The sequence below is a fragment of the Cervus elaphus genome, chromosome 21 (genome assembly GCF_910594005.1).
Source record: "Cervus elaphus chromosome 21, mCerEla1.1, whole genome shotgun sequence".
NCBI lineage: Eukaryota > Metazoa > Chordata > Mammalia > Artiodactyla > Cervidae > Cervus > Cervus elaphus.
In genome coordinates, this window is record NC_057835.1 from 76750998 (window position 1) to 76777706 (window position 26709).

A 26709-nucleotide genomic window follows, 5' to 3' on the forward strand; every position below is an offset into this window, starting at 1 on the left:
ATGAAATATTTATCAGTCACATTTCCAAAAAGCACTTCTAAAATTTTGTACCTTTTAAAATAGTTTCTAAGTATAAATGTTTCCTTTGTAGATCATTTCCTTATAAACGCTCCAAATAATCATCTTTTTTCTTTATAACAAAAGAAATAAATTATTATTTTTAGCTGTCACCCAAAGTACAAAAACACACTGCTTAGCAAAGAAAAAAAAAACAACCATCAGAAAACAGAAATATATGAAGCCCATCTCTATGGTAAAATACACAGCAAGCATCATCCCTTTCCACTGGGAATATGTATAGAAACAGATTACATCTTCCCACAAATAGGTCATCTTCCCTTCCAACTCCTACCCACTAGGCCTCTGGAAGGCTTGGCTCAGGTCATCCTTCTCCATAGCATCAACTCCTGTTCTAGTCTTCTCTGATTGCCATCTCTCTCATTAAGCTTCCACAACTACATAAAACTTACATACTTGGTATTAATCTCAACTGTTTCATTTCATTAATTTTTTTCATAGCTAGGGTACAGTCACTTCCAAGTTATACCCTGAAATTCTCACTGTCTTGCCTAGTAATAAGAGACACTCAGTGAATACTGGTAAGTCACCTCTTCTGGTCAATAGAAAGCAACTTACATACTTTAGCCAGAGGCATTACTAATTTTCTAAGAATCAAACATTTAAAAATACCTTTGAAACAATGATACAAAACAAAATAATGTTAAAAAAACTTTTTGATGGTTCAGGATCCTGCCAGAGTTTGTCATTATCATGCATATTAATTATTGAATATTAGAGATGCAGAAATGTCCTAAACAGAATTCTTACTTGTAAAAGTCTACATTACTTCATCTCATTTATCCACGTTTTTACAGTATCCACCCAAGCAACAAGCACTGTTCTAGGCACTGAACACAGAGTTGATAAGATACAGTCTTGACTCCGAAGATCGAGTGGATAAATGTTGTCACCGCAACAGTATTAAAAGCCTCATTCTATCATGGGGGAGGGAAGGATCGAGTTAGCTGGATTTAGGAGAGTTTCACATGCTGAGATGGCATCTTCTCGTCAGCTGCACCAAAGGAGTGAGTTCCTAGACCCCTCATGCTTTATTTTTACATCAATTATCTCATGCAATTCTTCCAACAACCTTGCAAGATAGGATTAATGTCCCCTTTTAGGAACTGAAGGGGCTTCCCTCACAGCTCAGCTGGTAAATCAGCTGCCTGTAGTGCAGGAGACCCGGGTTCGATTCCTGGGTCGGGAAGATCCCCTGGAGAAGGGAATGGCAACCCGCTCCAGTATTCCTGCCTGGAGGGTCCCCTGGAAGGAGGCGCCTGGCGGGCTACAGTTCACGGGGTCGGAAGAGTCGGACACGACTGAGCGACTAAGCCACCGCCACCTCCGTGCTCTGTAAAGTATCACGGGGTTAGTTTCTGGTTCATTCTCTTCCAAAAGCAGGCCATTTACTGGTTCTGCAAAATAACAACAAACTGAAACCAGCAAAACGACGATACACATCACTCCTCATATTTAGTTCTTTCAGGAAGCTTGCTTCATGTTAAATGCTCAGATGGTCACAATTTTCCATTATTTCTGCCCTTAAAAATAAATGAATATATATATATATATATATATATATCTTTAAGCAGAATATTTACAGCTGAATTTTACTGTTGTTTTAATTTATACTGTTGATTCAATCTTTGCATTTAAACCATTAGGTGTGATTGGAAAAGCCCTTCTTACTTCACACAAGTACTTCTGCTACACAAGTTCCTGGGCTTTGTGACCAGGGCGTAAGGACAGGAGTGAGTGTATGCGTGTTTGTTCAGTCACTCAGTCGTGTCTGACGCGTTGTGACCCCGTGGACTGTAGCCCTCCAGGCTCCTCTGTCCACGGAATTCTCCAGGCAAGAACACTGGAGTGGGTTGCCATTTCTTACTCCAGGGGATCTTCCGACCTAGGAATCAAATCCACGTCTCCTGCATTGGAGGCGAATTCTTTACCACTGAGCCCCCCGGGAAGCCTGCAGAGACAGGACTAGAGATCTCTATACGACCTACTGAAAATTCTCGTCCCACTATGTTAGTTCAAAACTCATTTCTCCCAATTATTTAAATCAAAAAGCTATTAAGCTCTACTTATTCACTTAGTATTTAAGTTTTGATCTAAAACTATCAGTATCTTCTTTTGGGTCACTTCACTTACATAAGTTGGTAAAAAAGACCTTCCCACCTGACCATAATCTCTTTCCTTTTAAACTTCATGTTTGGATTTTCAAAAGCAAATGCTATATTCATGAGCATTCTTCAGGTCACAAGTAGGTAGTAAACATTTCAGATTATTCTAAATAAGCTAAAAAGAGAATTAACTTATTTCATTCAAACTAGAAAGGTAAGTAAGAGGGAGGCAGTTTATAAGTTTTATTTATAAAAAACACTCTGGAATAGTTTTTAGGTACTTTGCCATAGAGACAGGAAAGTTTCAGAAGCAATCTTAGAAATAGGTGGGGATGCTAACTAACAAACTGAAAGCAGTTAAGGGAAACAAATCACCCTAACAAAATCAGTCCATTAGATGGCAGCTTAATACTACATAATTTGAGGTAGTATAACTAAGCTTTTATCCTTCCTTTGGGCAAGGACAAGTCAGAGAGGGACAGAAGGTAAAAACTAATTTCTAAAGTATCCAAAAGGAGAATAAATGTCCAAAATTCAAGCCTAAGTATTTGCCTCATGTAGATATTAATTATTGTGGCCAATGAAATGCCAAGATCTTTGAAATGAAGGCTTTTCAATCAAACCACATATATTTGTCCATAGCGAAAGGAAACCAAACCTCTAAACATAAACTCACCCCAAGCAAGAATTTTGCATCAGCTGACCACTTAAACAAAATCCACAGATTTCAGAATATTACATATTATAGAGTAAAAGCAAGGAAAGCTACTTGCTATTTCAAGAGAAAAAAATGAAGCAATAAATACAGGGCCAAATATAAGGTACACACAAATAACAGAGGGGCAACTTACAGGTGAGTTTCTGGAGGCTTCCTTCAGTTTTGTCATTGTGGTTTGAAATGTTCCAATGAGATCATGTGACCCATCGTTGTCATAATCATAACACTCTACCTATAAGGAAGCATAATAGAAATATATAAAAATCAATATGATTTTGTTTAAAAGAATTGGTTGCAATAAATGGAACTTACCAAGAAGTGCACTTTTAATTAAAATAAGTGAAACTGTTTAATACACAGTCCTACTTGGAGAAGTAGGAACTAAGTGCCTAGAGGGATAATACTGAAATCCTCTCAAGCCCTGGCTATTCTTGGGATGGGATTCCAAGACAGATGAAAAAACATCTACATGTGTTTTGTAGGCACATGAAAAACACAAATACTGTTGAAATTCCATGTTGAGCAGTTTTCAGTTCCTGTATATGCCGTTTACAAGTTCTAATAAAGTCGAAATGGAATTAGACCTTCTTTCTCATCCACTTTTTACCTTGCTATTTTACAATGGCTAAAAGCCACTATCTACCTGAAGGAAGAAAGCAAGTCAGTATCCTAGGCAGCTAAAAATCATATAATTAAATTCTAGATGATTTATAACTATGGAAAATGTATTTCATTGGCTGCAATCTGGTGAGGCTCGGCTTCTTTTAGGAGTTAGATTCGATGAAGTTGGATTTGCATCATTCTGAGGATCACAACTCCCACGATGAAAAGGAAAATTCCAGGAAAACAGTATTTAATCCACTGAGGAAGTATCTACACTGGGTCATAACAATGCTATTTCCATATAAGACAAGGTCAATTCTAGTCTGAGCTATGGCTTTCATTAAATGTTCACTGTTTCTTAAAACATATGGAAGAGAGCTGAGAGTATCTGATTTCCATGTAGTTTGGTACCATGCTGGCAGATGCAGTCAAAGAGTAAATATTCACAAGAATATCTGAATATTCATTGCAGTGAGAAAATTAATACGGTGTGAACTCTTAGCAAGCAGACGTGTTCACCGTGATGATAAGTAACTTAAGTTTTTATACTGCTTTATAACGACAAACATTTCTTCCTGCAAACATTCATTATGTGCACTGTACACATTATCTACTGTGGATATCAGGCAGACAGAAGAATTTAATAGTCTTAGAAGATGAAACATCTAGTGTGGTAACCAACAAGTAAGTCTGTGCCAGGAAAACTTCTGAATGCTTCTAGAGCCTATGATGTAAGATAAAAGCCTGTAACTGAAAAACAGTTTGCGTTTACCCTATCCCATAATCCTTTACAAAGTTATATTAATCAAGCTAAAACACTCAGGATTTATATATATTCACCAAGCAAAGTGATTCTTTTTTCTCAGTTCTATGAAAAGTGAATTGAGTGCTTATCAAAACAGGAAGTCTTTCACTACATATATTTTCATTATTTTTCAAGACTAAAAATCAAACGATCAATAAATGAAAACAAACTAGGTCTAGAATTGCAATTCTGAGGAACAGTAAGTGTTTTTATTTATTTCCAGTACTTCAGTCACTAACTCTTGATCTACATATCTGATACTCAATTTTTATTTTATTTTTTATACTCAATTTTTAAACCAAAAGTCCTTTATCTGACAGAAAATTAATAACATTAATAATTTTTCTAGAGGGACTAAAATTAAAATTAAAATAATCTTAATATTTTAATAATTTCATTTTAAGGGTTTTTTTTTTTTAATTACAGAAAACAGAATTTTACATCTTAGAACTACATTCAGAAAACTCTAATTTATACCTAAGATGACAAAATCAGGCTTTGATAAGACCAAGATTTTATTTAAACAAAACTTATGGAAGAGCTAAAACTGTTCATGTTTAGACTGTCCAAAACTTCTGGAATGCAAAAACATTTTTAAAATGTAATTCCAGATAATTCACTGTAATAAACATATGAGAAAAGTTCACTGTTGCCCCATTAAAGACAAATGTTAGATGTTAAAGGAAAATGTGACATTTATTATGCTGACATGTGTTCAGATACAGTTTGAGGTAAATGGTGTAACAATTTATGTCATTTAATTTCTCTTCTCAAGAATTCAAAAACCAGCACTGTTAGCTGTTTTAAATAACAGCTTCAGTTGTCTGTGAACCTGAAATGTACACATATATACATATGTGCATATGTATATATGCAAAAGAATGCACACATCACACAATATTACATTCACTAATGCATTCTCAGTTTAGACATGCATGGTTATCTTATTCACACAATCTTATGAAAATAATAATCCATGCTAGAATGGTAACACTGGGACGTTCACACTGCAGCACAGAAATTACCAATAATTCCGACTCTATTCTCTGCTCTATAACTCTTTACTACACCTCTAAGCAATTTCCAAACACCAAGAGAATCAGTGATGGATGACTTTCTGATGACTGGGAACAAATACAGAACTAAAGAAAGAAAGACAGAGATGGTGTGGCAAACCAATTGGTATACAGTGAAAACAACTGGAGAATCTTTTAAGAATGAAGACATTCATCAGAGAAAGCTCAAAAAATCAGTTTACTTACTATAATAAAATAGCCCTGTGAGCATGACACTGTGCACAAAAAAAAGAAGTTTAAGAAATATTGTTTCATTGTTAATATATTATTACAAACAATCAAACATAGTTGAGGCATTTTTTCCTAGCCTTTCTTGCTTCTTAGATCTAATGAAGCCTTAACTTATTACTTTCAATGTGAAAAGCAAAAGGTCTAGATTTAATATGACAGTAAGAAGTGTCAACTGCAGACCGGCCCTCTCCGTGGGGGCCTGCCATCCGCCTCTAGAGGGATTAAATCGGGTGATGCTGCAGCTGCAGACCTCTAAGAGCCCCTGAAGGAGTTCAGGGTGGAGGGCAGAAGTGAGGCGCTCTGTGTTCAGGGGAGAACTGGCAGGACAGGTCTTCAGACAGTTAAACATTCGCAGGAGCTGATTTTATGAAGCCAGTTCTTGCATCTCCACATATCTAGAAAAGCACTAACATCCTTCACGGTTGACAACCGTTTCTCATGACCAGCAGAAGCTTCACAAGACTCGTAGAAACCTTTGGGAAGAACCTGTGCTTGATTGCGTGCATCCCCGCCTTTACCAAAATCACATCAACACTGACCTTTCCCCTGCCTCTTTGGAACAGCCGCTCAGAGCTCTCCGAGGCACTGTCTCTGCGGTCCCCATACTGTCCCAGATAAAACTTAACCCAAAACTATATCTCACATTGTGCGTCTTTTCTAGTTGACGAAAGTAATGTGCAAAGCTACTTTTCTACTTATTTTGCACCAAAATTTTCACTGCCGTTTGAAATATCACACAAATCATATTAATTTTTAAAGTTCTCTGAAAAAAAAAAATTTATGAATCTAAGAAATGAAATGGTTTTCAATAATAGCATGGCTACTGTGTTTAACAGTTTATGAAACTTTTCATGTACATTAATTTAATCCTGATTTTATTTTGTTATGGAGACATTATTTTCTCCATTATATAAGTAAGGAAGTTAACCTGCTCAAAATTCCTTAGCTGGTGCAAGGGCTAAGGCAAGTCTTGGACTGCGGTTTGACTCCAAGTCCCTTCATCACCTTTCCTGCTTTCACCATACAAATTATCAAAAGAAAAAAAACAAAAACCAAAAAACTCACCTCAGTTTGCTGACCTCTGAATATATGAAAAGGCGCCTATCAGGAATCTTATGTAAAGAGGTGACTAATATAAAAGTATCTTTAAAATAATATATCTGTTTTGATAAATGGCTATAAGTGAAAACATTAAAAAAAATTCTTAGCTATCTGCTGCAGCTCCATGCTCCTACTTTGCTTTCCTTTAAAGACTCTAAAACTAAAGCCATCCATATGTCTTAATAAATTATACCTTCCTCTGAGCTCCAGGAGTTGGTGATGGACAGGGAGGCCTGGCATGCTGCAGTCCATGGGGTCACAGAGAGTCAGACACGACTGAGCGACTGAACTGAACTGAAAATCAGTGACCAGAAATGTCACCACTATTGTACTCTGCGCTGAGGGCAGAAGGAAGCTCCAGGTTCTCAGTTAAAGTAATACCTATTTTTATTGCAAGGGACACGCCAAAGGCAAAGAGTGCAGTTAACTGTTTCTAGTTACAGAACAGAAGAATCTTATTAAAAAGTAGGGAAGACTTAAATATTTTATTTTAAAAAATGAATAAAATAAAAACCACAATGTTTGATTAAGCATTAGACAGATCAACAGATCATTCAAGATGTCTCTGCTCCTTTAGACTGACTGCTTATCAGAAACATTTCTATTTTAGCATTCCTAAATATAAATAAAATTCAAACTTACATCATTTACTTTCTTTAAGTACTATCCAATAAATTAATTTATAAAATCGGGGAGTTTGTATGTGTGTACATAATATATATATAATTTTCAAATTACCTTAATAGTTTTATCCATATCTCCATAGCACAGAGAGTTAAGAGAGATCTTAAAAGGCCTCCAAACAGGATTCAAGTTGTTTTTAACAACCTATTAAAAACAAAAAAAGGCCAGTTAGAAAAACATTCCATTCATCATTAATGTTTTGCTCTTGCCTTTCCCAGGTTCCCACCAAGTGCACCATTCACCCTTCACCTCTTCACCCGTCCAACTTCGTCAGTGAAAAATCTAGCTAGGACCATATTATACACCTGTTATGTGAAAAATGTGAGGGACTGTCTAGTCAAGATACATTCTGAGAAAGAAAAAAAAACTGGGAAATACACCCAGCCATTACAAGACGCACTTACAAACGCATTTCTCATTTATGTCCACTGAAAAGGTCTAAAAGCAACAGCAGCCCAGGGGCAAAGAGCACGCATACCCTGCTGTGCAAACCCTACCCTCTTAAAGGAAAAATCGGGCCTCCTAAGAGAAATAGCTCATTCCAGACAGGATAGGGTAAGTACAGGTGAACTGAGAACATAATTTCACATAAAATAAGACAGTGCTTAAAGACTAATTTGTTGGTATTTAGTCACTAAGTTCTGTCCAACTCTTCTACGACCCCACGGACTGTAGCCCGCCAGGCCCCTCTGTCTGTGGGATTTCCCAGGCGAGAATACGGTTAGATGTATTGCCATTTCCTTCTCCAGGGGATCTTCCCCACCCAGGGACCAAACCCACATCTCCTGCGTTGGCAGGAGGGTTCTTTACCACTGAGTCACCTGGGAACATAATAGCCAAATGCAAAATGGGAGCCTGGAATGGACCCTGTATTAGACAAAACAAAACACATAAAAAACGTGTTTGGGGAAGTTGGGGGGATCTGAAGATGAGCGGTACAGTAAATGATGTTACTAAATCACTGCTAACCCTCTCAGTTATGGAGGTGCAGAGAAACGCCTTTGTTCTTGAGAAATACCTGCAGCATTTAAAGGTGAAGAGCCGTGATGTCTGCTCCCTACATTAGGATGGTTTTGCCAAAGGGCATGGACGTGGGTGTGAACAAGAGAGAGCACACACACGTGTGCAGGTGTGGCCGTCTGATAAATCTAGGTGAAGGATACACTGGTGTACATTTCAGGGTTCTTTCCAGGGTTTTAAAAATAAGGCAGAGGGCCCTCCCTGCGGGCCCAGAGGTGAACAATCCACCTTCCAATGTAGGAGACAGGTTCAGTTCCTGGAGCATCCCACCGGCCTTGGGACAACTATGCCCGTGAGTGCCGTGACCACTGAGCCGCACGCCTGGAGCCCTCGGTCCACAAGAGAAGCCAGCAATATGAGAAGCCCGGGCACCACACGAGAGAGCAGAACCCACTCACTGCAACCGGAGCGAGCCCGTGGGCAGCAGCAAGGACCCGGCTGAGCCGAAAGTAAGCAAGTAAAGAAAACCACTAAGCATAGCAGCCCTTTCCATTAAAAAACAGAAACGAGCACGCTGACCTTGTGTCTCTGGCAGTTATATACGTCTGAATTCAGATGAATATTGTTTAAAAATACATAAAATTTTTAAAATTCAGAGTACCACAACTCCAAAGGAAATTTCAACACTACTGTTCAAGTTCAAATATTCACCTCCGTTCGATGAACCATGAGCCAGTTTCCATCAGATGTCTGCTTGTGGAATTCTAGGTAAGGATCTGACTTTCCAAATAGATCCTACATTAAAATAAAAAGCAAAGCAATTATTCTCCTCCTAAAACATGTGAAACCATACTTTATACATGTTACATGTCTGTAGTACCTGAAGTTTAATTCTATAGGACAGAGAAACATATATATATATATACAGTACAATACAGCAGTAAATACAAATCCGAACACATTCCTCACAAACATAAACTTGCTGAAGTCTACAAGAACTTTTAAGGCATTCCTGATAAATGCTCACTATCCTTACACCCTTACATCTCAAAAAACATGATGGCTTTAAAATACAGTGATCAACAGAACCCATTATCAACACAGGATGCTTTTAGCTTCTTTTCATTATTAACAGCATTCACTCATTCACACAGCACCAAGTAGTTTTATATAAACCATCCCATACATCAGTCGTACTAGCTCCGTGAGAGACAGGACACAGTGGATTCAGAGGAGTCAAATGACTTTGCCAAAATCACACATCTAATGAACTGATGGATCTGAGCCTTGATTTCATATCCTACCCTTCGATGTCCAACACCCGTTCAGCAGCCCCATACGTTCTTTTACAGAAACACGAGGGAGCCCAGACAAGCAGATACGTGAAGTGCACGACGGAAGTGCTTGGGGGTCACGAGGTGCACCCCCATTACCCTTGTAATTCACCACGGCACAGCTCTCCTGCACAACGCCCATGGACAGTGAGTGTCCAAACATCCCCTCATGGCCATCTTACACACGTGCACACACAGACACTCTTCCACAGGGAGACAGAATTCTGGAAAGATGTACAAGGGTAAAACTCAGATAGTAAGATTGTGGATGACTTTACTTTCTCATTTCTATTTATCTTCATTTTGAAATTTCTATCCTCCTTAACATACATTACTTATTATTTGTGAAAGTGAAAGGACATCTATTAAGCCCACAGGAATGTAAGCAGATATATTCCTAAACTGAAAATTTTTTTTCAATCCTGATTAAATTAAGAACTAAGATAATTTTATTTCCCTCCTTAGCATAGTTAAATGTTAAGAAAGGAACACATCCCTCATAATCAAAAATAAAAATGCAAAGACTACACAGAACTTTTAAAATTTAACCTTCTCTCTAAGAATTTAAGCAATGTAATAAGCCTCTCTGTGCTCCATTTTATAAATATAGTATACACAGAGACGTTAACTTTCCCAAAAGCATATGAACATCCCTGTCTCTTTTATCGTAGAAATAATCTTTTGAGAGAGGCAGAATATCATTATTACCATATTGAAGGTCAAAAAACACGCCTTGTTTGACTGTTGATTAAGCTGTCAACAGTAGAACTAAAATAAGAAGTAAAAGTCCCTGACTCTGATCTCTGGGATAAGTTAAGTCAAAAAAGCAAGGCAGAGAAATGCATGTGTAATATTAATATATTATGCTACATTTAATCAAAGACTGGGGCTGGGCTGGGGTATGGAAATATAAATATATACATACACATGCATGCACACTCATACCTGTCTATACGACCTATGCATGCATATCTATCTGTTTGTATGTTATATACACACAGAGATATACACAAGAGACATACGTGTACATACACACAAAATACATAATACATACACACAAAAAAAACCTTCTTTTTTTGGAAAATGAAGGATTAAGCCATTAAATATAAATTTTACAAAAGTATAAAATATAGCAAGAGAAAAAAATGCAGCGTGGACAGGGAAAGAAGCTAAATTTCTTGAATATACCTTGTTTTCTGTTGGCTTTGGAACCATCTTATACATGACTATAAAGCAAAATTAAACCAAAAAAATTTTAAAACAATCTCTAAATATCAAAAGCAAAATCTGATTATGTGCTAATGTTACAGCATAACCATCAGAGAAGAATTACTCCTTTAAAACACAGGAATTAAATCCGTATAATTCAAGTGGAATATATGACCCTAAAGGCAAAAGGAACTCCAAAGAAAGGTCAAACTATTTTCAGGAAAAAAATTTTTATTATAACATGTATATTTGTATTCTTAAACTGTTAGATATTACATAAGGCAAAACATAAGCAATTACGTTAGTTTCCTTAGGAATCAACATTTTGACATAAGTGAAAAAAGGCGTAACTATAGAATTAAAGAAATAACAGCCTTGTAATTCTACGTTTGAATTGGAATTTGTTATACAAGTTTACGATTTAGTTTTCCTTAAAAAAGAAAAGACTTTCCTACAGCTATCTACTGAAGAGTCCTAGAAAGAATGAGCAACAACAACCAATAAACATTAAGCACCCCAGTACCACATCCGGGACTCACCGTAGCAAGGCTCCCTTTAACCTGCCAATCTGGGGCAGAAATTAGATAAAATAAGCCTGGAACATCCCTCATGCCACAGAGCAAGAAGCCAGCCAGAGACTTCTGAGACCGTGTCAAGTGGTCTCAGGGACAAACCCAAATGGGTTCCCTCCCATAGGTCAAACTTGGGGTACTTTAAGTATCAATAAGAATTAATAGAGTTCCTAGAAATACTAAAAAAAAAAAAAAAAAGAAAAATTTTAAGTTCTTCTGTAAAAGTCACGTTTATAGAAATTTATTATTCTAAAAGATAGTAAATATGAAAAAAAATCAAACACTTCAACTTGCCTTTTCTGAACTATCTTGGGATAAACTATCTTGGAATAAATAAGTATCTAATGTGAAGAAAGATACTTCTCTCGAGAGAAGTATTCTTGCTAATAAAAAGAAGCAGCAATGACAGCATGAGATTAATACTATTTTAAGACTCAATAAAATAATATATCTAGGTAGTCGTCATCAACGGTCACTAATACCCCAAAAACCAGAACTGAACAATGTGAGCCTCTTGATGGAATTAATGCCACCACCTATGAAACTCATACCGATTCAAAACACCACTAGATCATACCTCTAGATTCAATTTCAGCTGATAGAAATCAGGAAATAAAATATGGAGAGACGAACATATTACATGACATCACAGGGATTTAATTAGTGTATACTGTGTGTGAAAACTTCTACAGGACAAAGGAGTCAGTTTACTGAATAAATTCATGGATGGATAGATAGGACGGAGGGAAAGAGAGAGGGGGGGAACAAGACAGCAGTACAGAGAGGAAGGGAAGAAGAAAAGGGAAGGGGAGAACTTAAAGATTAAAAAAAATGTAAGAGACGCATTAACCAACTGTATTATTTAAAAAGTCCTTAGAGATACATTTACATTGACAGATGAAATGATATGATGTCTGGGAGGAGAAAAAGTAGATACGGGTAGGGATGAGATAAAGTTGGTCATGAGTTTTAACATTTTTAAAGATAGGTGGTAGGAATGAGGAATTTTTCAGAAATACTATTCTATTTTTGTGTATGTTTAAGTTTTTCCAAAATATTTTTTAAAAGACAACTGTCTACTAGTCTAAGATATTTGCAAACTGAACTATAAGGTAGATGAAAATGATGAAGAATATTGACTGCATTATAGAATTGCATACAAAAGTCAAAGAGTTATTCCAATCCAGGGTATACACTATACTTAAGTGTTCTCATCAGTACTCATCCTAAATTTTGAATGCAAAGAGGAAAGTGAAAGTGACAGTTGCTCAGTCGTGTCCGACTCTTTGCGACCCTGTGGACTACACAGCCCATGAATTCTCCAGGCCAGAATCCTGGAGTGGGTAGCCTTTCCCTTCTCCAAAAAAGAAAAGGCTTTGCTGAATTTTGATTCAATATCTGTGCTTCAGTCGTGTCCAACACTTTGAGACTCTATGGACTGAAGCCTGCCAGGCTCCTCTGTCCATGGGATTCTCCAGGCAAGAATACTGGAGTGGGTTGCCAAGCCCTCCTCCAGGGGATCTTCCAGACCCAGGGATCGAACCCACGACTCATGTCTCCTGCATTGGCAGGCAGGTTCTTTACCACTAGCGCCACCTGAGAAGCCCCAAAGAGAAAAATCTAATCAATAAAGCATGGAATTTTCGCTTTTTTCCGTAAGTAATTCAAATACACTCTAAAATATCTCTTACAATAACATTGATGTTTGTATTAACTCTTCTTTTAAGCTATACAAACTCTGGTTACATCCAAAGGAAAGAGGTAAAGAGAAATATCTTCTGCTTAAACACACATCCACATACAAAATAGAATTTGAAAATAACACTCTAAGTGATGCTTTACACGATAGAGTTCATAATATTAATTGCATTATTATTTTCTCAAAAAGTAATCAATGTGAGGGAAAAAAAAGATGATATCCTTATTGAAATCTGCATCACCCACCTACCTTATTATCCAGTTTTCTTGCTTCCATTTCAAACAAGACAATTCTGTTATCCTTTATTTCTTCAGCTGAAATCTATGAGTAGACAAGGTAAAGTAAAAGAAACGTTTGGGGGATTCTGATACAGTCATGAAGTACCAATTTATCCTGTTATCTAATAGTATACAAAGTCTACACTAACAAAGTATAGTCTAAAATAAGTAACAAAATGGTACCATTAAGAAAGATTTGTCATTATTTCCTTTATGCATGTGAAATAAATATATTTCCAAAATACACCTAATTTACATTACGCAACTTTCTTTTTAATGTTGTTGCCCAAACTGGATCTTCCTTCTTCCGATGGAAAAAAATCAAAGCCCTGCACAAGAAGCTAGCGAGGGCTCTCCAGAGACGGAGAAGCATGAGTAAGTTACACCTAGAGAACACTACACGTTCAAATAACAGCTCAGTATTTTTCAGCCAAGGTAACTGAAAGACTTACTCTGCTCAAAAGCAAATTTCAGGCTATGATGGTCCCAAAAGCCATAAAGCTAACTACTGGTAATGATCTCTGTCCCCCACAGAGAAGTCAACACCCCCAACAGACTGGACACGCTTATGCTTCAGGCACCTAAACTAGAGCAAACAACTACTCAGAGAAATGCGTTTGATAGTTGTAATAATCCTCAAGCACAACCCTCCCAGGGAGTCAGCCTCCCATTCCCAGGCAGAGCTAAAGTTAAGACAGCTGTCTCTTCAGGCACTGACTTACCTGGACAGCAACTCTAGAACATAGAACATTTAAAAGCATGGCACTATATAATGTGAAATCTAAAATAAGATAATGCATATATTCACTTGCCCAGGTCCAGCAATCAACAAGGAAAAATTTAGGTAAGAGGATGGATAGCAAAGTGCACATGCACACACACACACAAAAAAAAACATGGTTAAGAGCTGAGAGGTTCAATGGCCTTGTCCTAATACAAGATCATTCGGGAATCAAAACCATTAGGGAAAGTTTCTGTCATGTTGATGGGACTATTTTTGATTTGCTGAGGGCCAAATTGATCCATTCACATAATTAAGTAATTTCTTCCTAATCTGGGAATTGACGCTTCCATTAGGAAGAGGCAAGCATTACCAAGATGCACGTGACTTTCTTTTAGGAACAACACAGTTTCCATCTGTGGTCACTCTAAGGCAAGTCAAGGGTGAGGGGAGGGCAACATTCAGGATCAAACGAGAAAGCCTGCTATAGAATGCCTGTCTGATATACACAGTCTCAGCTTGTCCTCTTGTGCTAAATCTCAGGAGGCAAAAGACAAGTATTTCAAAGGATCTTATTTTACCGTAATGCTCCCTCTCCCTGCAGGTCTGCCATTTTTAAGCGCCAGTGGTCGAGTTAGCTTCTTACTGGAAACAATCTGTTAAAATTGGAAAGTGATACAAAGAGTTATTTCACTTCAACATGTGAATGTTTAAACTAAACAGTTTTCAAAAGACTGTTGAGAAAAAAGTACACAAAGTTATCAGAAATGGAGTAAGTCCACTCCTTAAAGATTTAGAGATTACAAAATGCATCTGCACCCAATGGAAAAGACTTCCAAGGAGCCAATCCTGGTGGATAAAATCTCCCCAAACCACTAGTTTCTTCATCAACCATTTCAAATTCTTCCTTGTAAAGAAAAAGAGGGCCAGATTCTCATCTCATGTACAAATCACTAAGCTGAAACGAAACCCCTATAGGTAACAGGGGTCACCTGTCAATTTTTCAACTGACACATAACTTCAATGTATAATCCTCATAAGATATCATTTTGATTAAAATAATAGAGTAAGTGCAGATACTCTCACACAGGTATGTTTCTCCAATTTGCTATATTTTTAGATATACTGTGATTTTTTTTCCAAAAAATAAATACTTCTTTAATTTTCTTTTTGATACAACTATCAAAGTTTTAGAAATCTGATCAGCTCCACGTTGTCCTTGAGATACAGGAAATACCATGATCTCCAAAAAAATTCAACACTAAAAGATAAACTCGTAAAAGACAAATCTTAGATGTAGCCACTGGAAAAAAATAACTCCTCCCCCTGAAAGTCCCATAAGCATGGTCACTGTCTCTCCTTAGAAGTCAAACCGAGTTGGGAGCACAATGGGGAGCCCACAGACACACCCCTGCTCCGACCCAACCTGTGATATCCTAGAAAGACAGAAAATTGAGCAACTACAATAAAATATGGTGAACATTAAGCTAGAAGGAGTGGAGCAGACACGACATGAGCACAGTGGGGTGACCCAAACGACTCTAGGCTGTCAGAGAAGGCTTGCGAGGGGGAGCTGGGTTCACACCCAAGGCAAAATGAGGAGCAAGCCAGGAACAGGGGCTGTGCTGGGCTATCAAGGGGTCAGGAGGCATCGGTCACACAAGTCGGAACGTCAGAGAAGTTGCCATCACCTTGACGGCATGTATGACCTAATTGTGAGGACAACACTGTACTGAAATCTATAAACAGACAAGCAGCTAGAGTAATGGTACTGTTTATTGAAACGGCAAATGGAACATCTTTAACTCATAAGAACTAATATGCTTTGAGAAAAACCCTCGGTCCCTACCCTCATAAAAACTAAGATAAATTCCATGATGTTCAAGGCAAACATCAGCTCAGTTGCTCAGTCGTGTCTGACTCTTTGCGGCCCCATGGACGGTATCCCTCCAAGCTCCTCTGTCCATGGGATTTTCCAGGCAAGAATACCGGAGTGGTTTGCCACTTCCTACTCCAGGGGATCTTCCCAAGCCAGGGATCAAACCCAAGTCTCTGAACTGGCAGGCAGATTCTTTACCACTAGCACCACCTGGAAAGCCCAACAATTAAATTAAAGAGAATTTATCAAAAACACCTAATGCTTTGGTTCAACTTTAGAAAATATCTGTACTATCCATACTCACTTGTCCAAGGGTACATTCACATTCTCCTAAGAAGTCATCATCGCTCAGCTCGATGGTTTTGTTGTCGATGTCATAAATCCCAAATTTCAATTTCTGAACCACTTCAAAGTAGTAATCAATAATAAATGTCTTGGAGAACTTGGGATTCAAGCAATTCTTAATCCTCTCTGTGCGCTCAACCTATATTCACCCCACCAAAACAAAAAAAAGTTCTTCAGATCAAAGGTGCATTTGTTTATTATCTTTATATCCTACATGTGACTAAATATTGGCATGACAGCTAAAGGAAGTGTCTATATGTATATGAAATATTTCGCAATCAAGGACTAATTTGCCCGAAAAACTGCACTAACAGATGAGATGCTTTTATTTTTAACTTTTTAAATAAACTCTTCATATTGTCAAAAAAGCAATTCAGGTGACTTTTCAGCTGCAAGTTTTTAATATTACCTCATACCACTGTTGACCGCTGGTATTCAAAAATAACACACATAAAGGGTCTGACTTTGACCCTATGTCTTTATCCAAAAGATTGTCACAGGAAATATTCAGCTCCACCTTTGTGACGCACTGGGCAGCCATCTCTCGAGCTGTGAGAAAAACAAAGAAATGAGTAAGCCAGGGAAATGGTGCCTTTAAGAAGCACACGCATTTCTTGGGAATTCCCTCAAGGTTCAGAGGCTACGACTCTGAGCTCTCACTTCCGGCTTGATCCTGGACAAGGAACTAAGACCCCTAGAGCTATGTGAAGCAGCCAAAAAAAGAACAAAGAAAAAGGCACAGGCATTCTTAATGAAACACCTAAATTCTTCAGACACACAGTCAGAACAGGAAGACAGAGTGAACTTGCTGGAATGACTGTCGTCTGTGTCTCCAGGGGACTCAGATGTCTCAGATGTCTCCCATGGAAATCATACTGCTTCCGCCAGATTATCTTGCTGGGATAAAACTCATTTTACTGTGTGACAATAAAATGCAGCTTTTTTCAAGATGGCAAATAAGATATATGAATCTTCTTATCATTTCCCTGTACGTTTTACCCTTCAGAAAAAGTCCAAGTAAAATCGTGACCTTTCACTTAAAGGCAAACATAGCCTGCTGCTACACAACGAGACAGATGAAACCTCAACCTCAGTTTTATCTTTGTTTATTTGACAAAATACTGAGTGAGATGCTTGCTGTTTTCGAGGAATTTTGGCTAAGACCCAGACCTGGAGAATAAAAGACCCTCACACACCCCTCCACCCCTCTCTGCAGTGGTCCTCAAGCCTGGCTGCTCCTGGAATCGCCCGGGGCGCTTTCAAAGCCCCTGAGGCTGGAGGCCCGCACAAAGAGATGTGATCTAACTGGTTTAGGGTGCAGCCTGGGCGGCGCTCCTTGGATAACTTCCATGTGCAGACAAGGTTGACCAACTACCATCTACCGAGCACGCTCAGCTGCTTCAGTCGAGTCTACTTTTCACGGCACTATGGACTGCAGCCCACCAGGCTCCCCTGTCCATGGGGTTCTTCAGGCAAGGACACTGCGGAGGGTTGTCCCTCCTCCTCCAGGGGATCTTCCCGACCCAGGGATCGAACCAGAGTCTCGAGTGTCTCCTTCATGATGGCGCGTGTCCGTCGCTCAGTCGTGTGTCCGACTCTTTGCAACCCGTGGACTGTAGCCCGCCAAGCTTCTCTGCCCGTGGGATTCTCCAGGCAAGGATACTAGGAGTGGGCTGCCATTTCCTTCTCCAGGGGGTCTTCCCCACCCGGCGCTCGAACCCAGGTCTCCCACACTGCAGGGAGTCCCTTTATGGTTTGAGCCACTGGGGAGCCTGGGTCACTGCAGCCGGCGTTACCGGTGGTTTCTTTCCTGCTGAGCCCCTGGGGAAGCCCGAGCCACAGAGCATCCAGCAAACGAGCACGGCTTCCCTTTCCTCGAGACTTGCTGATAAATGCTAGAGCTGGCCTCACGTTCGCTCACCCCTGCTTGCCCCAACTCCCCGTCAGGATACAGAGCGGACTGGGGGGTGGGCGCTGGCCCTGAGACGCAGCGAGGTTGAGGGTGATCCCTTTCCTCCCCGAGCCAGGGGAATGAAAGGTATCAGAAGAGGAGGCGGGCACTGCACTCCCCAGCTGGAGGTCCACCGAGCTGGCAGTCTAAAGCAAAGTGAAGCTTTCGGGTCCTGGCGGTAGAAAAGCACCCCCTCCCTTAGAGCTGCTGGCAACGTCCATAGCATGTGGAGTGGTTCGTGCCCTTTGCGCTCCACTTTGAGCTGAAATGCTGAGAATACAATAGAACAAATCTACTCAGCGTCTTGCTATAGTCGAATGATTTCTGGGCTGTACAAAATGCGTGATCAGGTCTGAAACAATAAGGATTACTATTAGAAGGGGCTTCCCCAGTGGCCCTGAAGGTCAAGAATCCGCCTGCCAGTGGAGGAGACGCAAGAGACGTGGGTTGGATCCCCGGGTCAGGAAGGCGGCCCGGAATAGGAAGCGGCACTGGTGGGTGCTAAGCTGCCTCAGTCGTGTCCAGCTCTTTGCCACCCTATGGCCTCTTGGGATTCTCCAGGCAAGAACACTGGAGTGGGTTGCCTTGCCCTCCTCCAGGGGATCTTCCTGACCCCGGGATCTAGCCCGCATCTCCTGCGCTGCGGGTGGATTCTTTTACTGCTGTGCCACTGGGGGAGCCGGGTGAGGATAACACTTATATGTAAAGTCAGTCTCATAGGAAAGAGACATCACACATCAGAAGACTGTTATTTTTCCCTTAACAATGCTCACATGAGAGATACAAAAGGACCGTGCCAGGCACACCTGATTATTTAGTATTAATAACCCGCTGACAGCTACACTACCGCAATGCAGCCAGGACGCGAATCTCCGCCATTAGCAGCGCTCCTCGCCCCGCCTGAAAATGACTCCAAACGCAGCATCGTTTTTATTAGAAACCCATCATGACTGAGTGGCAAATGGAAGAAATTACATAAACACACCGGTCTGAAACATTCTGAAAGCTTAACATTCATGAAAATGTTATTTTAATTTCCTTTCTAAGTAATTATCAAGCACAGAATAATTTTTATTCAATTATATTACAATGTTCAGCTTTTTAAAGAGCAATAGGCATTCTTTCACAAAGGAAGAAAATGAAGCAACTGTTTTGTATCCTTTAGTACGGAAAATAGGAGACGTGGCTGGGATAAGTGGTCAGGCAGAGGAAGGCAGGTACAGCTAAAGAGCAGGTCTGTGTCTTTCACTCCTCAAAAGAGCAGGATGATAGAGAAGATAGGAAGGGTCCCCAGGATTAGACAATGGCTTCTCTGATGCTACAGATTGCTTACTGGGGAGTCATCTGGTTTCTAAATCTGAATAGATTTAGATCCTAGAAAGAGGTCCTAGACTGAGATCCTAGAAAGCATCTCAGTCGTTCTCCAAGTCACCCGAACTTTCCTGAATCAACACTATATAACACAGATCAGTCAAAGGAACGGAAAATTAAGGCCTAATACCTTAGGTAGGACCCAAGGTGTGAAATTTAAAGCATATGGTTTTTCCCACGCTCTAGCTGAAAACCCTCCATTCTTTCTGCTCCCTCCTTTCCATCTTCCCTCGCCGGCAGTCTGCCTCCGACAACCCCAAATCTCTCCAGGGTGGAGGCGCTGCACCTCCCTTCAGCCACAGTCACGACTTCACATCTTCCGAGCGCTCCTCTGCCTACTGGAATGGTCTCCTAAGAGTCTTCCCACCGCCATCTTCCCTCAACTCACATCATGATTTTATCAATCTGATGAAAAAATAATAATAATAACCATTATTGGCTGCCCAGGGCGTGCCTGAGTCCACTCAGTTCTGCCTGGAATCCTCGGCCGTTTGCCGCTGTCGCATCCTACAAACAGCTGTTTCCGACAGTCGTGGGTTTGTGGCATGCTCAGCATAAATTAGACACACTACCAAGTGTAGCGATTATTATTTTATTAAGTACTCAAGTATTTCAGTTGACTGTCTCAGCATTGGTGGCTTATTATTAAACAGTAAGACATAAAGCACCTTTTTCATCCTTGCTTATAAAGAACTGCGTGGAGAACCTCTGGGATTTACACAAAATGAATTTGCCAAAGGAGTCAGCTTTGACGACAGGTAACTGCTAATTTTCCTAAATCCTCTTGGTAGAGTTTATTTATCTGAGCGACTGCAATAGTTGCCCGGGGACCAGTGACAATAACACTGTTTGCCCTAGAGCCATTAGGAGGGAGGAGCCGGTGTCCACCCACCAGAGCCTCTAGCACACTTCAGTCTTGGGCTACAAAATGAGGAGTGAGTGAAAGTAGCTCAGTTGGGTCCGACTCTTTGCGACCCCAGGGACTGTAGCCCCCCAGGCGCCTCTGTCCGTGGGATTCTCCAGGCAAGAATCCTGGAGAGGGTTGCCGTTTCCTTCCCCAACTAAAGGAGGACTCTGGCAATACCAAAATGTCCTCAAAGGTTTCTCCTGGTTCCAGCATCATGACTCACTAATTGATACCCACAGTACGTCCTGCACGACCTCCTCTGAAAGGGAACCGGGGCCGCCCCGGGGCGGCGGGAAGGAGGCCCAGCAGCATCGGCAGTGCATGCCTACACAAGGGCTCTCAGACTGCGTGACTCACAACAGCAACTGGAATCCCCGCCAAACACAGCGGAAAAGGGTCAGATGGCAGTAAGTCCCAGAGCTGCCACCCTACCCGGAAGCCCCAGGTCAAACCAACAGATGGGTATATTACGAGGTTACTATATACCTCCTGCTGCTGCTGCTGCTGCCAAGTCGCTTCAGTCGTGTCCGACTCTGTGCGACCCCACAGACGGCAGCCCACCAGGCTCCTCTGTCCCTGGGATTCTCCAGGCAAGAACACTGGAGTGGGTTGCCGTTCCCTTCTCCAACTATATGCCTATCACTGTACCAAGGACGGGGGCTGGGGGTGGGGGTGCTACAACAACAGAAGATTACTCATTAGAAGAATACTGAGCAACCCAGTCATTCAACACAGTATCTTCCATGTGCTCTAAATGCAGAGGATGGAGGGATGCAAAAACAGGACAAAATAAATACCTGGCTCTCTCTGTATACAAAGATACACAAAACCGTGGTTCAGACAGAGCAACAGAACACCTCAGAGGCTTTTAATCCTCAAAACTGAGGATTAAGACTATATTCCACGACAAAAGTGTTTGCATTCATACTGTCCCTTGTTACTGGATTATTTTACCCCCTTAAAGTAGAGACTGGGGAAGCGGAGAAGGGAAGGACAGAGGGAAAGGAAAGACAGTTAACAATTCCACTCATCTGGATAATTTACAACTTTGCTTTTTGCAGTTTTCAAAGGGCTTCCAAATAATATATTTTATTCTGTGCTCTACCAAAAAAATCCTAGTGAATTGGCAGGACAAGGAGTGCTACTCTATGGTAAGAGGTCAAGACATCACAGCTGTAACTATAACAGTAACCCTGCGGATAACTAGATTGCCTCTGAATATGTCGATAATTTTTAGCACATTGTTAAGTTTTCAAAACAATGCATGGTATCCATTTTAAAAAATGAACTAATCCAAAAAGGTTAATTACCCTAGATAAACAAGCTAATAAGTGGCAAGGCCAAAGAAACCACTCAGATTATGCCCCCCTCTTGCCAGAATGCCCTGAGGGCACCAAAGCCTCTAATTAATCATTATTTAATACAGCAGCAATATTCTCTAATTAATTTCCTTATGACTTTTTAGTTAGTGCATCAAATGTAATATTCAGCCTGACACAACTTAATGAATAGGATCATACAAAATTACAAGATTAATATTTATACTATAACTATTACTATATTCTGAAACAAATGTAAACAGAATAACAGTAGCTTGCCAAAGACTGGGAAGAGCTGAAAGGTTTATATTCACATCATAGCAGTGTCTCTTCAAGACAGCCCACGAGACTATAAACTACTTCAGGCTAAGAAAGCGTGTTCTCTGTAAAGTCCCCGCACACGCAGAGCTACGTGGGGTCACGGGATCTCAGCGATCTCGGAGGGCACTGCTGGGCCCGCTTAAGGCGGCAAAACTATTCTCAGAACACACTGCACTTAACAGCCGAGACTCAGATCAAAAGACTCACAGTAAAGAAAAGTACACCGGGTCTGCCCAGTATTCAGAACACAGGGATGCCCGCATCTTTACTTAATCCTTGCCGTGGGATACTACGCATGGGGGTAGGGAATTAAGTACAGAAGCATAAAAACAGAGAGAAGGGCACGTGTTCCTTTCAGGGTGCCAAAGGAACAAGAGGAGCTCGCCGGGACGGCACTTCTGTGCCAGCCACCCCGCAGGAGGGCCAGCGCTGCAGTCAGTTTCTCTAGGCCTCGGGTTTCTTTCAGTCGTGAAAGCTAAGAGTCGAGTCAATCACTTTAACTCCTAAGGCTTCTTCCCGTTAATGTTCTACGATCCAAATTTAATGACAGTGAATAAGGCACTTGTTTAGAAACTGGTACTAAAGGAGTACCAGTTTGCTCCCTGGAAGGAAAGTTATGACCAACCTAGACAGCATATTAAAAAGCAGAGACATTACTTTGCCAGCAAAGGTCCATCTAGTCAAGGCTATGGTTTTTCCAGTGGTCATGTATGGATGTGAGAGTTGGACTATAAAGAAAGCTGAGCACACAACCTAGATGCCCATCAGCAGACGAATGGATAAGGAAGCTGTGGTACATATACACCATGGAATATTACTCAGCCGTCAAAAAGAATTCATTTGAACCAGTCCTAATGAGATGGATGAAACTGGAGCCCCTTATACAGAGTGAAGTAAGCCAGAAAGATAAAGAACATTACAGCATACTAACACATATATATGGAATTTAGAAAGATGGTAACGATAACCCTATATGCAAAACAGAAAAAGAGACACAGAAATACAGAACAGACTTTTGAACTCTGTGGGAGAAGGTGAGGGTGGGATGTTTCAAAAGAACAGCATGTATACTATCTATGGTGAAACAGATCACCAGCCCAGGTGGGATGCATGAGACAAGTGCTCCGGCCTGGTACACTGGGAAGACCCAGAGGAATCGGGTGGAGAGGGAGGTGGGAGGGGGGATCGGGATGGGGAATAAGTGTAAATCTATGGCTGATTCATATCAATGTATGACAAAACCCACTGAAATGTTGTGAAGTAATTAGCCTCCAACTAATAAAAAAATTAAAAAAAAAAAAAAAAAGAAAGCTGAGCACAGAAGAATTGATGCTTTTGAACCGTGGTGTTGGAGAAGACTCCTGAGAGTCCCTTGGACTGCAAGGAGATCCAACCAGTCCATCCTAAAGGAGATCAGTCCTGGGTGTCCATTGGAAGGACTGCTGCTGAAGCTGAAACTCCAGAACTTTGGCCACCTGATGTGAAGAGATGATTCAATGGCAAAGACCTTGATGTTGGGAAAGATTGAAGGCAGGAGGAGAAGGGGATGACAGAGGATGAGATGGTTGGATGGCATCACCGACTCAATGGACATGAGTTTGAGTAAACCCCAGGAGTTGGTGATGGACAGGGAGGCCTGGCATGCTGCAGTCCATGGGATCACAGAAAGTCAGACACGATTGAGCGATTGAACTGAACTAAAGGAGTTCCTACTCCTTTAAAAATAATTTTTCTTAATTTTTTTAAAGGGGGAACAGAAAATTTTAAGAACCAAGAAGAGAAAAAAAAGAAAAAAGATACAGGTTTCCAAACTCCGCTTCCCACTATTGAAAAAGCTATATCTGAAAAAATGTATATATTTAGATACTTTCCCACTGAAGGAGGTACCTTCACTTAAAATTGTTATTCAATTCCCCATCCCAAGATGACTTGAAAAAATAATCCACGTCAACAAACAAAACAGAGGGCTCAGTCTATTAGGTACATGCAGCATAGTAAGGAAGTGAATTTTACGACCATCTACAGAATCTCAGATTAATAAACTCCAGTTCATATCATGGCAGGAATGAAGGAATCAGCTTCTGGCCACTGCTTGTTTTTTTAATGAACTTCCAGATTCTTCAATTACCCTGAATAAAATCTAAATCAACACTGTTGCTGATACTTGGACATGCAGAACGGGGGTCAGCAGAAGTTAATATGAAAGAGTTGTCACGTGATGCCCCTTTCTTTAAACTCAAGGAGTTAGTGCAGTTTTACCCTATCCAACCCACCACAAAGTGAGGAATCAGTTAAGGCCCCTTCCTTGATTTCTCTGGAAAATTCCTAAGATACACTGGCCTGATCTATCATTCAGTTTATTTACCATGTGCTTCAGGTGGTACTCTTTACTAATCCCCTGGTTGCTGTACACACATTTTAGAAATGTCACTGATTATTATACTTTCAAGCATATGAAATGAACAGTTCACCATAAGCAGTGAGTGAAGTGTTAATAAAAGAAGTAATGATAACATCACATTGCCTCACCCTATGAAACATGCATCTTGGCAAAGTCAGCTACAGAGTATACACGCCTTTCCCCACCTCCAGCGGATCTTTCTGGTAGCTCAGGTGGTAAAGAATCCGCCTGCAATGCAGGAGACCCTGGTTTGATTCCTGGGTTGGGAAGATCCCCTGGAGAAGAGATAGGCTACCCACCACAGTATTCTTGGGCTTCCCTTGTGGCTCAGCTGGTAAAGAATCTGCCTGCAATGCGGGAGACGTGGGTTTGATCCCTGGGTTGGGAAGATCCCCTGGAGAAGGGAAAGGCTACCCACTCCAGTATTCTGGCCTAGAGGATTCCACGGATTGTATAGTCCATGGGGTCACAAAGAGTCGGACATGACTGAGCAACTTTCACTTTCACTTATACATACCTTACCTACTAAGTGAGTCACCTTTTACCAAAACTGCTTTGATAAAAATCAGATCTGCATCACCTGGCAGAAAATTCCAGAATGCTCAACTGAAAACTTAAGGTCCCCTGGTGACTCCATGGTAAAGAGTCCGCTTGCTAATGCAGGAGATGTGGGTTTGATCCCTGGGTTGGGAAGATCCCCTGGAGAAGGAAATGACAAACCATTCCAATATTCTTACCTGGAGAATCAATGGACAGCGGAACCTGGCGGGCTACAGTCCAAGGGGTTGCAAAAGAGTCAGACACAACTTAGCAACTAAAAAGCAACAAAGACTCAGTAAAGCTGCTTGCCAGATATTCAGCACTCCTTGGATGTTATATTAAGGCACAGCAACCTACTGGAGTTCCTTGGGGTTCTCACTTCCCTCAGAGCATTTTAAAAACTGCCTACCTTCTTCAATCTCCCAGAGGCTGGACCAGCCATCAGAAGGTCTCACCCTTCGTATTACCCAACGATGCCCAATTCTGAAACCATGCTTTCTAAAACCTGGCTCCCTCATTTCTCCTCTTAGCTGGGCACAGGTACTATTTAATTAGGCAAGATATGTGTTTTCACATTTTAACACTACATGCTCCTCTCTCGTTCATGGTGAACAGTGATAATGAAAAATCTTTCCTCTTAGAGCTGCAGCAATGACAAAGTTTAAAACCTTCCTTGGTCCTCAAGGTTTAAAAGTTTGTAATGTTGAGAAAGGACTTGGGATGTTATACATTTCCTGATTTCAAGAATATTCGTTTTCTGGATGCCAAGCACACACATTTCATCGGTTTTAACTTTCTGGCCAACCACTTTCTATTTGCCAATCATGAAGAGTTTAATAGTGCTGTTCATTCACTCCACACTCATTCAACAAATACAGAACGCCTGTGTGTCAGACACTATTCTAAGGGATTAGGAGACAACAATGAACAAAGCGGACAAAGATCCCTCCTTTCCTGTGATTCCACTGTAGGGAGATATCCAGTGTGCTGGGTGAAGGTAAGTGCTAAAGACAGAAATAAAGCACAGAGGGGAACAAGAAGTACTGCAGATGGGTGTAATATTTATATGTTTATCAAGTTATTTTGACAACATCATTGAAAAAAACTTTTTAAATTTTCCCTTCTTTTTAAGAAAATCCTGACTACTAAGCAGATTGTACACTGTTTTTTTTCGTTAAAGGTTTCTAGGGAAGATAAAACCTTAAACTGGGAGTGTGGATGTGAGGTTGTATCTAACAAGCAGTGCGTTATGAAAGTGTGTGATAAAGGTCCTGCCGGTGAAATAACATGCTGGAGAAGAGCTGGAGACTTGGGTTACTTCCTACATGGCTCGCTCAAGGGGTGTTCTTCCCTTGGACCTGGAATGCAGTCTCTAAAGAAACACTTTGTTCTTACAAGGTAATTTACATATTTGCTTTCTGTTGAAATAACTGGAAATGTTAAACCTAACAGTTGCTTTTGTCTTATGTAGCATCATATATATTTAGGTTGTATGTTTTTA

The 26709-nt window shown here is 40.5% G+C and overlaps 1 protein-coding gene across 1 annotated transcript in view; it reads right to left on the bottom strand.

Moving 5' to 3' along the window:
• The window catches only part of CPNE3 (copine 3), a 47387-nt gene that overhangs the window by 16860 nt on the left and 3818 nt on the right, over nt 1–26709 (bottom strand). Inside the window, exons 2-8 of the mRNA XM_043879838.1 lie at nt 16808–16947; nt 16358–16537; nt 14756–14830; nt 13425–13496; nt 9073–9156; nt 7456–7545; nt 3035–3133 (exon numbers count right to left, since the gene is read on the bottom strand). Of these exons, the coding sequence (XP_043735773.1) occupies nt 3035–3133; nt 7456–7545; nt 9073–9156; nt 13425–13496; nt 14756–14830; nt 16358–16537; nt 16808–16939 (732 nt within the window). The 5' untranslated portion in view covers nt 16940–16947. The remainder of the gene's footprint in view (nt 1–3034; nt 3134–7455; nt 7546–9072; nt 9157–13424; nt 13497–14755; nt 14831–16357; nt 16538–16807; nt 16948–26709) is intronic.